The 15,781-nt window shown below is 41.6% G+C and overlaps 1 protein-coding gene across 4 annotated transcripts in view; it reads left to right on the forward strand.

Moving 5' to 3' along the window:
* DCX (doublecortin) overlaps positions 1–14,393 on the forward strand; it is a 76,464-nt gene extending 62,071 nt beyond the window's left edge. For 2 of the 4 annotated variants that reach the window (XM_026086308.1, XM_026086307.1), the window contains exons 5-7: positions 10,088–10,182; positions 10,550–10,552; positions 12,753–12,809. In XM_026086308.1, the coding sequence (XP_025942093.1) occupies positions 10,088–10,182; positions 10,550–10,552; positions 12,753–12,809 (155 nt within the window). Of the gene's footprint in view, positions 1–10,087; positions 10,183–10,549; positions 10,553–12,752 lie in introns of all 4 variants that reach the window. The other 2 variants (XM_026086304.1, XM_026086306.1) reach the window with 2 other exon arrangements.
* Positions 14,394–15,781: the final 1,388 nt, after the last annotated feature.

Raw genomic sequence — 15,781 nt, forward strand, 5'->3', positions numbered from 1 at the left:
TCCTGTGTGTTCCCCACAGATACAGACTGATTTAGAATAAGCTCCTGCGTGATGCAAACGTTAATTATTGCACAGCCTAGAACTGGAACAGGTCCCTGAACCAGGTACACTGCAACTGGAATGGCAGTGTAACACACCGTGAGACCTGCAGAGCATGTAACCTTAAGGCCTGGCTGAGAATCACACCTCTGGTAATTGGTGGCTTTTAGAGTCATGCAATGGAAAGAGTGGATCTCTAGGTGTGTCATCCATCCCCATGTGGCCTTTCATTAAAACGGCCAAAGCCCAAAATGAGCATTTAATTGTTCCAGGAGACCTTCATAGCTTGAATTCAAGTGGCCTGCAGTGTTAGCACAGGCAATGCGTAGCTTTTCTCCTTCATGGTAACACATTGCATGTGAACACCACACAGCAGTTGACCATCAGTAGGTACTGGCTTACAGGAAATAAAATTCTCCTGACAGTATTCAAAAAGATTTGCCTCAGAAAACAGTACATTTATTTAGAGTCTCGTGATGTTCTTCAGCTATTGAAAAGGACAACATAATATTGGCTGGTCCATGCCAGGACTCTGGTTTTAAAAAAAAAGCTTTTCTCTAGAAAGTGGTTCTGCATTTATAGAGCTTTCCCACAGTATTCCCATATCCACTGTTCTTAAACTCAGGTTTGCTATAAACTAAAAAGTTTTTACAATCCCATATGCATGGTAGAGTTCCCTAGGTACACTAAAGGCAAAATCCAAAATCTGTTGTTGATAAATAAGTCCCATTCAGTGATCTGTGAATCAGGCCATGCGTGAATTGTGAGACAGCATTTAAACTAAGCATCAGGTGCTTATTACCACCAGAATTAGACTTTATTACATGAGCATATAGTATAATGTGAAATGGCAATTACTGTGTCCCTGATTTTAACTGATTGATTGACTCAGTAGGAACAAAATGGTGAATCATCTGATGAAGTTTAATGAACACACTATTACTTGTTTGCTTTATGTCAAACAGTGAAGCTTTTAGGAAGGAGATTAAAATAACCACAAACACTAAACAATAATCAGCTCCTGGAGTTAAGACCAGTAATGAAGGCCAATTCGAGTTTCTCTAATCCATCTAGACAAGGGTCTTTCGAACTTTCCTCTGTGATTTCAATACAGAAAAAATGGCAGCGTATCCTGTTGAGAATAAATGATGAGAATAAAAAATGATGGAAATGAGAATAAATGAGAATAAAAATGATGGAAATCTTTTGGTACTGGAAAAGTAATCAAAGACAGTTGTCTTATCAGGATAGAGAGAAAAAAGAATATGATCTTGTGTTCTTGTCCCATTGGATTTGTAATAAAGTGGGTTTATGTGTTACTTAAGAATGAATACTTTATTACATAAACAATCAACAGGCTTAGCTGGATTTTGAAGTTATCACATTGAAAAAGGCAAGGAATGCTGAATAAAGCCTGATTAATAAAAGATGATCTGACCCATTTTTGCAGAATTCTCACCTATTTCATTTGTGAAAGGATTTAGAAGCTGTTGTATTTCAAGTATGTTAAATATTTCGCTATGTGTTTGATCTCCTACCCATTTGCAACTTTTATCTTTGCTCTCTTTTATTGTTATGGTCGTAGTATCAGAACTTGGAGTTTCCTTGATTCTGTCATTAGATTCTATTCTTTTCAGTTCTTTTCCACATAGTTTTTTGATCATTTTTGCCACCATAGTCTCTGAGAGCCACTGTCAAATCTTGGTGAGGATGTAAATGCAGATTCTGAGATAAATCTCCAAGCTGCTTGAATGAAGTAAGTCTGAACCGTCACCATTACAATTACCCTGCAGTTACAGGAAAGGATGTTATTTCTTTTTCCATTTCTCATCCTAATTATTCCATTTTCCTTTAAAAGCTTATGGAAAAACGGTACATTATTTATCAAGAGCAAAATGTAGAACGCAGTGGATTTACAGCTGGACCCTGGTCAGTAGCCTTTGCCAGTGCTCATCCATCGTCCATGCAGGCAGCTAAGTCTTAAAGCGAATTGTGCATGCAGGGCTGGGCCTCTTGCACTGGCGTGGACTGCAGTGCTGCCAGCAGACAGCGGACAAAAGAAATACGTTGCTTCTATAACACAGAGAAGAAAAAATTACTTCAGCACAGCTTGGCTAGTGCTGCTAATTCTGAGGATGAAATGCTGGCAGCATGAAAACATTGCATCCGCTTCCCCTGCCGCTCACCACTATGAACGCTTCTGATCTTCATGTGTCAACATAAATAAAACACCTCTCACTCAAAGCTGTGGAAACGCTTCGTGCACAAGCAGCAGCTATCCTCCACGCAGGCCAGGGTGTTTGGAGACTTGTGTCTTATCCCATTCTCTTCCACTGACTCACTCTGTGGCTTTGAGTACATCACTGAAACTGCTTATGCCTCCTTTCCCAATGGATTATCCAGGATAGTGATACCAACCTGTACAGAGAGTTGTGTACCCACAGTTGGAATCATGCAGGGAAAAAAGCTCTTAGGCTCTTTATTTAGGGATTTTTGTGTGTTCTGAAAGCATTTGGAGAAGAATATTGCCAAAACCAAAGCTGTCAGCTCCCAGATTGCCAGAGATGATAGCCATGTCCAGCGCCTGCGTGCCTGGTGTCCTGTGGCACGTGCCCCAGACCTTCTGACAGAGGAAGTCACCTGGAGCAAAGCCGTACCACCCTCTGGGTGGTCAAAGACTGCTCCAGCACACCACACACTCTGCCACAGCCATTCGATACTGCTGCAATAATTTGTCAGATTACGCAGGTGGATTAACACAGCTGTGTGGCCTGATGCTGTGTCGGCCATAGTCACAGGAATTACATTGTGTAGATCCCCATTTAAGTTGATTTGCCAGCCTGGAAGCTTTCTATGTAGGGATCTGCCTTCTGTGCCAGATGCTCTCTATTTACCTTTGATACCCTTTACTCCTTTTGGTTTTGACTATGGATCCAGTGATCTACTTCTCAATGAGTAACATGGCTCCTGGTGTAATGGACTTTCTGGGAGAGCCACAGGGAGATCGTATTGTGGGCCAGAGTCCAGTTTCCCCTGATGGCACCCAAAGCTTCGTTTCTGACTGTGGTTTCTGGGCCAACAGTGAGTCAGAATGAGGGCAGAATACAGAAGGAAATAAATGTAACAAGTGTGTAAAGCCAGCACTGAAAAGGAGGTGGGACAGAACTTTTATCTCTCTATCATCACAGTCATTTAAATGAATGATTGAAAGAAGATGAGATGAATGAATAAATGGAGAGTGAAGAAATGTCTTCATATAATCAGATGGTGAAGACCACAGTCCTTACAGCCATGTTTCCTTACCTCTAATGGAGATCAGTTGCCAGAGCGCAGTGTCTGAGAGCTGTAGCTGTGCCGATGAAACCAGGACCTGTACTCCCAAGGGGAGTCCTATATTCCCAAGAGGAATGCTTTCATCCTTCTCTCATTCCTCCCCACCCCAGCCCATATATGCACCTTCTCAGTGATACCACTGCATTTCTGTTTTGATCCAGCAATTTCTGCAGACACTGCCCTGATTGCTCCATTTGGGGCTGTTTTCACCTCTCAGTTTGTTTTGAATGGAAGGCCCTGCCTGCCTGGTCAGCAGTTCCCACTGTCCTTCCAGTGAACATCCTTTAGCTTCTCATCTCTTTGATGCTGAGGCTGTGATGCAGCCTTTCACCATCATCCTCCACGCAACTCTCGCAAAATGCTGTTTCCAGCAAGGCAGAGTTAGCAAAATACAACAAGATTTTACTGATCCCTCTACAAGCATGTAGCCAAGTGCCTCTCTCTTCTCTATCCCCCAAACGACAGCTAGTAGACCTCCACTGATTTTACTCTCTCATATATCAGTGTGAACTGGGATGAGCTCTGCCTAGAGATCTAAAAGTTATGGTGAAACTCTGACTGCATGTATGTCAGCCAGGTGGTGCTCTGTTAAGAAAAAGCACATGCCTTTCTTGGGACATACTGACAGGAACGCAGCCCTTGAGCCTGGCTGGGATTGCTCTCTCTATTTGGCCTTGGCTGAGCCTGGGGTGTTGTACTTTGTTCTGCGCAGGCATGCTGAGAAAGAGGAAGAGAAGAAAATTCCCAGAAACTGGCTTGAGAGGCAAGGTTGAAGGAAGTTGACAGATTCGGAAGTTCACGAAGGAACAATTTAACACTCTTCAAGTGCATTCAAAGTCTTAAAGAGAGGATAGGGTCAATTTTTCTCTGTGTTCATTAGGGATAAGACAGGAAGTAATTGGTTTAATTTTTAATAAGGGATATATAGACTAGATATTAGGAATACCTTTCTGTTATAAGGATCATTAATCACTGAAGCAGGTCTCCTAAGGAGCTTGTGATTCCCTGTCAGACTTGCTGTTTTTTTAAAAATAATTTAGACAGATGTCTATTGGGGATGACCCAAATATACCTGATTGCAATTTAGAGCACTGGATTGGAGGTACAAAACTTCTGTGGTCCTTCCCTGCCTCTATATCTCTTTCTGTGAAGCCAGCTTTACTAAATGACACAGCTTAGAGCAATAAAAACGAGCCTAAGTCACACCTGCAATGCCTTCTCCTAGCATGTTAGAGGTGGACTGGGTGAGAGGAGGTTGGCTCTGGGTTCCTGCTGCTGTGTCCTGCCATAGCAGCTCACAGACGGTTGTTATGTGCTGATGTGTTGAGAAAATGGTATGTTGTGGTGGGCGTGAGGCAGTCTTCTCATGTTGTCCAGGAGGAGGATGTGCAAAGGTGTTGTATAGAGTCCGTGAAATTTAAATGTGGTAGGGTCAGCATGAAGTTGGGCAACATTAGGACAAAAGATTTCTTTAACAGGCCACTGTAATATGAAGTCAAACCTTCAGGTGAGGAAAACAGTGGCGAAAATAGGATGTCATTTGCCATTATTTCTTTATTTTGAAAACCGTACTTCATCTTACAGTAACTTACATGATAGATGATTGTTCTGCTGTATAAATACATGTGCTGTGGTAGGAGAGTCTATGATTTTTAAAACCAGCATGACCGTAGTCTCTTGCAGTACAGAGCCACAGGTACCTGTGCTGAAATGTGAACACAACTTTCCCCAGCCTTGCACTGATTTGGCTAAGGGAGGCTATGAGCAGGGCTCTGAGGCACGGCTTCAGACTTTAATTTCTCACTCCTCTAGTGGCAGGGTTCAGAGAGGGACAAAAGCATATTCACAAGGCAGCAGCAATTAGCAAAACAGATACAGAATGTCCGTCTGTCCTGGCTGCAGATCTGGCTCCCGAGGGTCATTATATATGAATGTGTTAAAAAGGCAGCAGATGTCTTTTGCATTGCTCACAAGATAGAGCAGCTTGTTATCCCACTTGCACTTATGTTCTGCTAGCTGACAGTCCTCAGTATGCACCCAGCGGAGAGATCGCCCTCGCAAAACACTATGGTAAAAGGGTGTCAACACTGCAAAGCTGAGTGCTTAGAAGTTAGGATGGTGCCTGAGTGACGGATGTTGGCGTATTCTGAATTCTTCCACTCCTGAGTGAGCACTATAATGGAGTCTTTAGTTCTTCCACAGGCTCCTCTGTCTTGGGGGGCCGGATGGCTTGTGCTCAGTAAATGAGCTGCGATTTTTACATCTGCTTTGTGCTCCTCTTGTTCTGGTCATTGCCCCTCTTATTTTCTTGGTGACTCTTCAATCCCTCACCTGGAGACAAAATTGTTCACGTATTTCACGTTTTTTTTTTCTCTCACTTTTGTGATGTATGAGCGTGTGCTCCCCAAACTAAGAAGTCATCTGCAGAACCCTGGAAACCCCACAGGGGCAAGGAGTATTAGCCTCATTTTTCAAATTGCGAGAAGAAGAGAAATAGCCACAGATTTTGAGCATTCCCTTTGATCCTTGGGCCCTGCTTTTTTCCAGTTCTGTTCATTGATAGAAATGTCAGGTTCAAAAGGTGATCTCCCTAACCTCATTTGCAGGTCTCACTGCTTACCAGTGCTGCAAATTCAGATCCAGAGTCCCAGCTAGCCAAGCAAACCTGAGCAGCGCTCAAGGAGCAATTGCATTTGAGAAATTCAGCTAAAATATCTGTGGGAGAGGCAGGCAGAGAATTCAGGTTACCTGGATATCTCTTAGCCATCTCAAACATGACACGATGTTGTATTTTCCATCCTCCCTCTTCTTTGCTGGACAAGCCTGATTCTTTTCCTGAGTACAAACTGTCTTGTGCACTGAAGGAGGCAAGGGGCCTAGGGAGGAAAGTGAGGCATGTGATTGTGCAATTAAAGGATGTGTCGTAGGCACAGAGGAGCTTTAAGGTAAATTGAGGTTGCAAATCAGATACAATGCCATAAATAAGAGATAAACACACAAACAGTAAAGCCACAGAAAGAACAAACGAATTCAAATGAAAGCTGTTTATGAAGAATGGTTTCCAATAGCTGAGCTTATGTGAGATCCCCAGCTACTGTAAGTCATCAGCAGATTTCAGTGGAGCAGCAGCATTAAATATCACCTGGGATCTGCTCTTTGCCTCTTGTTATTTCTTTGCATTGAGTTCAGAAGAAATGTGTGCAAGTTTGATTATGAATGCTATTCTTCATTAGGAGACATAGAGAAAATTAAACTGAGCTTCTTAATTGTTGCTGCTGCTGCTGCTGCAAAACTGTACTCGAGTATCTGTAATGATATACATCCGTCTCATTGGATTACTGATTTGGATGTCATGTCTGTTTTTTCATCAGTGCTCATAAAATATTAACATCCCGCTATAGCACTTAAAAGTCTTATTGTATTAGGGAGTTTCTCTCCTTCCCTGCAGCAATTACATCCATTTGCTGCGCACTGAATGTTAGCCATTCTCCAGTTTTCCTGTTTGTGGAAGGGAAATTTGGGTTCTTCCTGGGGTTTCTAAGTGGTGCTCTTCATCTTAGGAAGGATTACCRCCTGCCTCAGGATCAGTGATAATTGGAAATAAATACAAAGAGGCATGTTAGAAATTAGAGATGCATTCCACCTAGTACAGGACATATTAGAATTATTCTACTCCGTGWTTTCTTTAACAGGAAACCCAAAGTCACTTGCTAAAGAAGCATAAAAGAGATCCAGTGTCTTTTTGTCTGAACTGCCTTCATTATATGGCATATAGTTAGTGAACTCTACTTTTTTTCCCACCAACCTTAAGGGCAACTCACTTTGTAGAACTGGAGCAAAGTGAAAAGTGGAAATGTCACAGAGTGGTGACCAGTGTGCAGTAGCTTCTGGGTCTCCATAACTAGTTTTCTCCCCCTGCAGTAAAGAATGGTCTGGGTGGAACAGGGAGGTGAAGGGTCACTCCATTCCCCAATTATAGAGAAATCATTATTTCTACCAACTTTTAAGAGACATCTACTTCCTCAGTGAGGTGCATTTGTAATGAGAAAAAGCTATCTATGATGAATAGCCTCCTCTTCCCAACAGTCCTTTTTGCATAGAAATGATGGATGTGAAGATAGAGGTCCCATGTCACCATGCATCTGTTGAGTCTGAGCTGGAATAACATGTCTGCTCTTGCTTCTCCTCCTCCATCCTGTGGCTTGGGGCATATGTTTCTTTACACTCACTTGATTTCACAAGTTGATGAAGCCATAAGTTTTAGCAGGAAGGGTGTATGGGCATATTGACAGAAAAGAGATCTAAGGTCCAGTGTGGAATTGCTGATCACAGAGTGGGAAGGAGGAACATTTCTTTCTACATGACATGTAGTGACATGTAGTTCAGTCCCTGCTCCAGTGATTTTTTTTTTTTTTTTGTAATTTTGAATGGTTTATACCCAATGGAGCTGCTCTACGAGGAGGGGCTGAGCAGGCTGATCACCTCCAGCACAGTCCAAACACAGGGCTGGAGCACTGAGGTGAAGCATCCGGCAGTGCTGAAGCCAAGCCAGGCTCTGCCGTTGACCCTCGGAGGCAGTTAATCAAGTGCACACTTAGCTGCCTACCTCCAGCCATCCCCCACAGTAATGAGCCTGAGGTTAAAAATACTTGCTTGATTGGGACCAGACTCTGCAAAAAAGCACTGATGAAAAGGCCTGATGTATTTTAGCCCTACTGGCTGCTGCGCATATGTGTAAACCTGCGGTAGGGAATATGCTCACACATTTACATGAGAATTCAGTTCAGCTTGGCCAGAATCACTAGAGTCAGGGCTGTACAGCTGCAACTCAGCCCACCCGTCTCTACCCAGGCCAAACCTCGCCACCTCCACAGGGCTGCAGCCCTCTGAGATGCTCCTAATTCTCATTTCCACTTTTCATGGCAGTGGTGATGCTGAAGGTGCATATACTGATATACTGCCACCTTGCTTTCCCTAACTACACCTTTATCAGTTACTCCTATTTTTGCTCTTAAAAACACACACCTTGCCAGCGGCAAGGTATGATACTTTATACACTTTTTAGGCCTCCTCTAGACACTCAAATACTTGCTTAATTGCATATCTAATTTGCATATGCAGTTACTACAACTGAAAGTATAAGTCCCATATGTTGAAATTATCCATCCTCCTGTGGATGCCACGTGCCTTTACAGTTAGAGTAATGGTATGCAGAGGTTCTGGGCGCTTGGAGAGCAGGACAACAAGCCTGAATCATTACATGCTTGTCTTTCTATATGAAATATCAAAGCAATTAAAAACAGTTTCTTTAAAAGAGGGGGAGGGATTGGTATAGTTGTCTAGAGGGTTGGCAACATTAGTGCCATTTAAGAAAGTGACAATCAAAATACKTGGGGTTTAGTTTTGTGAATTGTGTTGAATATGTTAACATCTGGAGTAGGTTTTGGAAATGTCACTTTCTGTAGACTTGACTAGGAAACGTATTTCAGTGCTCATAAGGCCTCCAGCTTGCTGCTGCTTGGATTGCAAAAAGAAAAGGCCAGAAAAGATAATACTTAGATATAGCTATCATGAGTTTGAATTTCCTCCCCCCAGGTAATGCTACTTGTGCTGACAGAGCTATATGTTTACAGCCCGTGGTAACAAGGCCAGGGTGAAGGGCTGTATCCCTGAAATTGATACAGAACGTATGCACGACCATACTCACTAGGAGAAGTATCCCTATGAAATTTTTAGTGTGACACTTGTTAATTATCAAAGGCATTAGCTTACTTCAAAGAACATCAGTGGTAAGAAAAACTTAATTTTTCCATATTCCATTTTGTTTTGCTTCACTTTTCTCCATAATATGCTGTTTACTTTGATTTCTTTTTAGTCCAATAAATATATGATAGCCGACTCTGACATGGACCTGGGCCCCTTCATTTTGATTAAAAGCTGTCTCTGCGAATGCATCACAGAGCAACCCTTCCAAAAGCTGGTTTAGCTGAACCATATTTTTTAATGACTAGGAACACTGAGAATAATTTTGTTTTCCTCAAAACAACACAAACAAACAAAACAACCCCAAAGGCCAGATTTTGATCTTTGAAATGGGGGTCTTTGCTTCATGCAGTACCACTTTTCCTCTCCTTGGTGGGCCACGTTCCTGTCTCTGCGGGTTGGGGCTGGCAGTGGTGGAGTTGCAGAACGTGTCCGGCCTCGAGACACCAAGGGGAGCCAGGACACACTGCCCAGTGCTTATGCCAGGTTTTCAGAAGAACCCTCGGTCATTTAGATTTTTGCATAATTTCTAATGTGTGCTTGACTTCTAGCATTTCTTGTGTAGGATCCAGGATATCTGCAGTCTTTGGTTTCCACTCGTGCTTTTAAATCCTGGGGGCTTCAGCTGTGCTAAACTGTTTGAGAATGTAGAAATTGTCCTTCTGTTTTTCTGTTGATGCGTATCTTGGATCAGTTTGGTGAATATTTGTAAGGCAAAATATTGCTTCTTCAATGTATTTTGAATTTCACTGTATTTTACAGCCCAGTATCTTGAACAACAGAAAGATTTAAGTCAGGTGAATGGCCATGCTTGTTTTTTTTCCCCTGCATAACATGAATAAACTACAGTTTTTCTGTGTTGACTGTTTGGATATCTTCCATCTCCCCAAAGGAGAGAAATGATTGGGTTCTTGCTTGTCTGATTGCTGGCTTCTCTCTTGTTTTGTGACAGCAAATGGGACCTCAAGCAGTCAGCTGTCTACACCCAAATCCAAGCAGTCTCCAATCTCCACACCCACCAGCCCAGGGAGCCTCCGTAAGCACAAGGTATTACGTTTCTTATACCTTACTACATCTGTTTCTTTCTTAGTCTACTCAGATATGTAAGATACTTAATTCAGGACCATATTCTCTGGAAGCACAACTCTGTAAGTTGAACCAGTGGAGAATTTGACCCATTACCTAGAAATATTGTCACTTTGTGCTCTAGTGACATGACGAAAAAGCAGTATCAATATTCAAAAGAATTTCTTGGTTACTGATAAATACCATCTTCATATAAATCTTCCTCTCTTGGAAAGCTTAAGTCTTGGCAAATCTGGCGCATTAAACAGCAGAAGAAACGTGAATGTTACTGAAGCTCTAAGCCTTCATTTTAATGCTGCTTCAAAAGGATTTTTTTTTAATGCTTTAGGTCGTGCTCTGTCTTACAGGCAATAAGTGATTCTTTTACTGGTGGTGTACTAATTGTGTTCTGCCACAGTGGCTGTTTTTCCTGGTAATATCCAGGGTGTCTAACAGGTAGCGAGTAGTCCTAGCAGAGATCAGTAAACTTGGGCTGGCCTCACAGATGATTTCATGTATTGATTTATTTGAAAGGGGTAGCAGCAGTCGCAGCTTTTCATGGTTCTGTTACTCAGTGTCTCTCCACACTGAATCCAACTTGTCATTTCCATGGGCTTTCTTATTTCTGGGATAGCCACAGTGTTGCTATTCTCTTCTTCCAACAGTCTTTAGATGGAATTTGAGCATAAACTTAAGGGCTGAGAGAAGGTCAGTGGGATTTCTGCTTTAGAAATCAAATGCCACTTGAATTTAGTAATCAGAATTTCCCCCCAGCCTGAGTCTGATTTTGAAAGAATTGACTTGAGATGAAATTCTGGAAGACTATTTAAAAAATTGTGATGGTGCTGAGGTTTTGCAGTCAGCCAGCCACATGTCATTCATTGTGGGCTATATTGCACAAGTTCAACTTGTTATTTTGTTTGAGGATTATGGTTTTTCTCAAAGTGAGTAATGGTAGCAGAAGTTGGACTGCTGTTGTTGTAATGATGGAACAAAGCACAGAGAAGTCAATGGGAAGAACCCCCCAAAAGTCCAGTGGGCTTTGGATTACACCCCTAATACATAGGACTTCGGATCCAGACCTTTGGACATGGGGTTCAATGGTCCTGGGGGAGCCTGGGGTGGAGTTATGGCTTCTCAGAAATCATATCCTTAAAATATTTCCAATATATGGAGAGGTTGTAGCCACTGAGCTTTGTTTGACTTTAACAAAGGCATAGCTGAAACCAGATGAAATTGGTATTTTCCTCAGGACTGCGCTCTGATTTCAGCTGCTCCACTTAAGTCTGAGGAAACCCACCAGTTTTAATGGAATGGGTCCAGATTTATTATTAATTTATAACTGAAAACAGGATCTGGCCCATAGTTTGCATTCAACAGTTGCTTGTGTGTATTTCAACAAGAGTAATGCTGTAAACCGCAAACTGCATCCTTTTCTTCAGCAGTCCAAGACCTGAAAATACTTTCCAAACACTGCTTCATTTAGGGATTTGGAGATGAGGATTTGCTTCCTGGTAAAGACAAGTATAAACTCATCTTCTTTAATGTTTTATGTTTGTTTTCGGCTGGCTGATTTATGACCTTTCCTGTGAAGCCCCTGGAACATTTATAATAGATGGTGATTGCTGAAGGCAAAGCCAATCCATCTATGAGCTTCTCCGCTAAATTAAGCCAATCAGCAGACATGAATGTAAAATTTTAGGTTACCGGAATATTCATGCATCATTGTTTTCCTCCTAGGAGCTATTTCCCACTTACGACGAAATCACTTTTCCTTTTTTCCCCTAAAGCTCAAATGATAAATGCTTAGGCTTAGTTCACCACAAAGTCATATTTTACCTCTTCTCATATCAGCATTTGTTGTGAATCCCCTTTCTATGTATTTGTGCTTTGCTTTATTTTGCTCACAGTTCTTCCTTGTGCATAGGTCAGGGTTCAAAAAGGACCAAGAAGAGCTTTAGCCCTAGAGCAGGTTAGTGTACCTAGTTCCATGCAGAAATGTAAAGAAGTGGAATAAAATGGTATCCCAGAAAGGGACCCTGAAGAACTTTTACATTCAGTGCTAGATCCAAATAATAATTTGGGGATCATTTTCCTAACCCTTCTAATTGATCCAAAATGGCTTAAAATACAGAGTAAATCATGGAACAGGTGATTTTTCTAGAGATTGATCCTAAGGACAGCTGTCAAAAAAATAAAATAAGACTCTTTATTGTGCACTGAGATTCAAAGTGACCTGTTTAAGGAAAGATCCCGTTTTTTCATGCATATGCTACAATGGATATATTCATCCAGAAGTGATAAAAAAATTCTTCTCAAACTTATCACTGAACAATCATCTTTCTTTTGGCACAGAGATCCACTGTGCTGCAAGTAGCCTGCTTTGATTTTAGCCATGAACTACTTGGACAACTGGTTAGCCCGCCCCATAACCAGTGACCAAGACATCCACCTGGCCCCTTTGAAGTGCGCAGAACTGGACCAGTTGGCTGCTCATGAGCAAAGGTGGCAACTGAGCGTGTGAGTTAACATTTTCTTCTTTTTCCCTACAGGACTTGTATCTGCCTCTGTCTTTGGATGACTCTGATTCCCTGGGAGATTCCATGTAAAGCGACACGAAGCTGATTGTCCATATTGCAAGCTACGGTTAAGATACAGTAGAGTACTTCTGCCAAAAGAAGCAGATAGGTGACTGGTGCTTTCAGATCAGACAAAGGACACACAGTTATATGTCATTTTTTTTCTGTGATTTATCCTCCATGCCACAAATCAACACCTATCAATTTATAGAGATAGAGGGATACCATTCTTCTAAGTAAAGTTATAGGGATGCAAAATGGACATTGCCAGCAATTTTAGGCCAGTGTGCCAACAATCCTGCACATTTCTCATTTTCTTCTATTATTTCTTCCTCTGCTGCATCCACATGATTTTTCTAGTGATAGTAAAATAGCTCCCCCTGGAAGAGTGCAAATCAATATCTTGCTGACCGATTTGCAAACTCAAGTAGAGCAAATGATATTCTTCACCTGTCCAAACTGCCAGTGTTTGCTAGCAGACCTGCTTCTCATTTTCACCCCTGATTGTAGCACCTGCATGCCAACTAGTACTGTTTTTGTTGCTGGAGGGCAGGGAGGGAAATGACTTATTAGTTTGATGCTTACTATGCCAGCAGACTATGCCAGCAGAAGTTTGGAAAAGATTGGGAATGGTTGCATAAGATGCTAAGTAAAGTGAGTACAATAGTGTTTCTTCAGATATTCAAATATTGGAATATTTTGTAGTGATTATGCAAAAAGAAAATAAAAAAGAAAGTAAGTCAGCTGAGTTGTCTAGAGTGCAACAGCTTTCACATATAATCCAAAGATACTGCTGGCTGATAACAAATTTTTTTACCTACTCCGTGGTATCTCTCTATCTCTGCTTACAGTAGTATTGCCTTGTAAACAGCCAACACTGAAAACACTGTGAAAATTTGTTTTCAGGTCTGACACCCTATAGGTCACTTTTTATAGCAAAAAATCAATACACTTTTTATAAAGGAAAACCTTGTATCTGTGTTTTGAGAGTAAGGATTCAAGCTCCTTCTTTTTTATAAAAGCTGGTAATTTTCTTTTGTTTAAAAAACACATTCAGAAAAATGTACAAAAAAAAAAGCCAACCAACAACTGCAGAACAGTAACAGCAACTTAATTTAGATATCTTGTCGTCACTGCCAAAACAGACACTTGTAGGGAAAAAAAGAGAATCAGTTCAAAATATTGAATGTTTTGATAGTTTTTGTAATGTTTAAGACTGCATATTTGGTTTTTTACACTTCAGTATTCCTAACTTTGACCAAATTCTCTACTTATATAACAAATGGAACTTTATGGTGTTCAAAAAACATGTTTTAAGAAACTCTTCTATCAGACAAAAACAAACAATGTATTTAGAGAAATCTTTTGCTTKTATTAATCAGTAATGACTCCTACAGAATGCAAAGTTCATCTATTTGTGCAGGGCTGGTGGTTTTTACTATGCCGAAGCTTTGTCATAGGCTAGCTGGCATTGCCTCTATTTCTCATGGAATATGCTTTTGATGAAACTGAGAATTACAGAACTTTACCTAAATGAAATCCATGCAATCAAACCTTTCTTTGTTGCTCTATTTGCCTTTGTTTCAACGTATATACCTATTCCTTATTCCTTTGCAACCCCTGATGATTAGAAGGAATTATAATGTTGTGATGTTCGACGGTACATGAATGCTGGGTTTTTCCCGAAGCCGCTCCATGTTTTGTTTGCTTGCATCACTGGTATGAAACAATCTGTGCAGGTTGTGTCTTCAGAGGTTCATGTGATGATACATGCAGTGCAACTTAAAGAGCTGCATCTGAGAGATAGGATTGGGAATTGCTGAGGGGTCAGAGCTGTTGTGGACCAAATTTGCACCCTGTAGTCTTAGTGCTTGATCATTTACAGCCAGAGTTTTGCACAAGAAATCATTTGTGCCCGCAAACAACTTTGAGTAACTCTCTGACTATGTAACTGCTAAATATTTGATGTATTGTAAATAGGTGCCCAGCTTCAGTTCAAAAGGCTAAGGGCTCATACTGAAGCTTTGTGGGGGAAAGTACGGTCCTGTGGACACAGCATAGCTGTGGTAGTCAGGACACCTTCATTTGGCTCTTGGCACCACTAGATTTGGTGTCTGAACTCAAGCAGGGCTCTTGGTAACCCTGTGCCTCAATATGTCTATCTGTACTATGGGGATAATACTGCTCTACCTCACTGGGGGTTGTGAGGCCAAATGTTTGTTAACATTTGTAAAGTGCTTTCAGATCCTCTAACAGAAGGTGCTGAACTATTCTGGGTGCAGATTTGGTTATGGGTGCTAATTTGGGGCTGTTTAACCTTGTGGGTGCTACTGTAGAGAGAGTAAGGATGTCAAAGGCCATTAACTGGTTATGCCAACAATATTATTCATTAGAGCTTTTGTCTCAGTAAAAACTTTACAGGGACAGATAAATTGAAATGCCTTTACTCTCTCCTCTGTGTTGCTGGAAATCTGAGTTCCTGCCCAAATTTCTGCCTTTCCAGGGCCCTTGACTAGTAGTCATGGCCCTGCCTGTTAGAGGTGATGGACTTGGACTCCAGTCAAAGATGGTGTCACTTCAGTGACAGGCCATTTTGCTCACAGCCAGGGTTAGCGTGTCCTGCCACCCTCCTGCGAGTCTCTGCTAACCCAGGAGACCAGCCAGGAAATCACATCTACCTTCTCCTGCCCTTCAGTGCAGGACATTCACCACAGATCCACCAGGAAAATCTAGATCTCTGATATCTATGAGAAGACTGAAGGGCTACAACTGACAGCAGTATGAAAGGAGTCTGAGATGTACTTTCCTCCAGCATCCATCAGTTCAGTTTGGAAAAGATAAAGCAGGATGGCAGAGGGTAAATGGGTCTGTGGATGTGCTATGGATAGTTGTTACCGTTGAGATGGTTACTTTCCTTCCTGCCGTGAATAGTGTTTGGTTATTTAAAGATGCTCTTCCTGGTGGAGCGTGCTAAGGAATCACTGAGGTGGTCTTCCCAAGCT

Source organism: Apteryx rowi, unplaced genomic scaffold (assembly GCF_003343035.1).
Source record: "Apteryx rowi isolate R43461 unplaced genomic scaffold, aptRow1 scaffold_69, whole genome shotgun sequence".
Taxonomy (NCBI): Eukaryota; Metazoa; Chordata; class Aves; order Apterygiformes; family Apterygidae; genus Apteryx; species Apteryx rowi.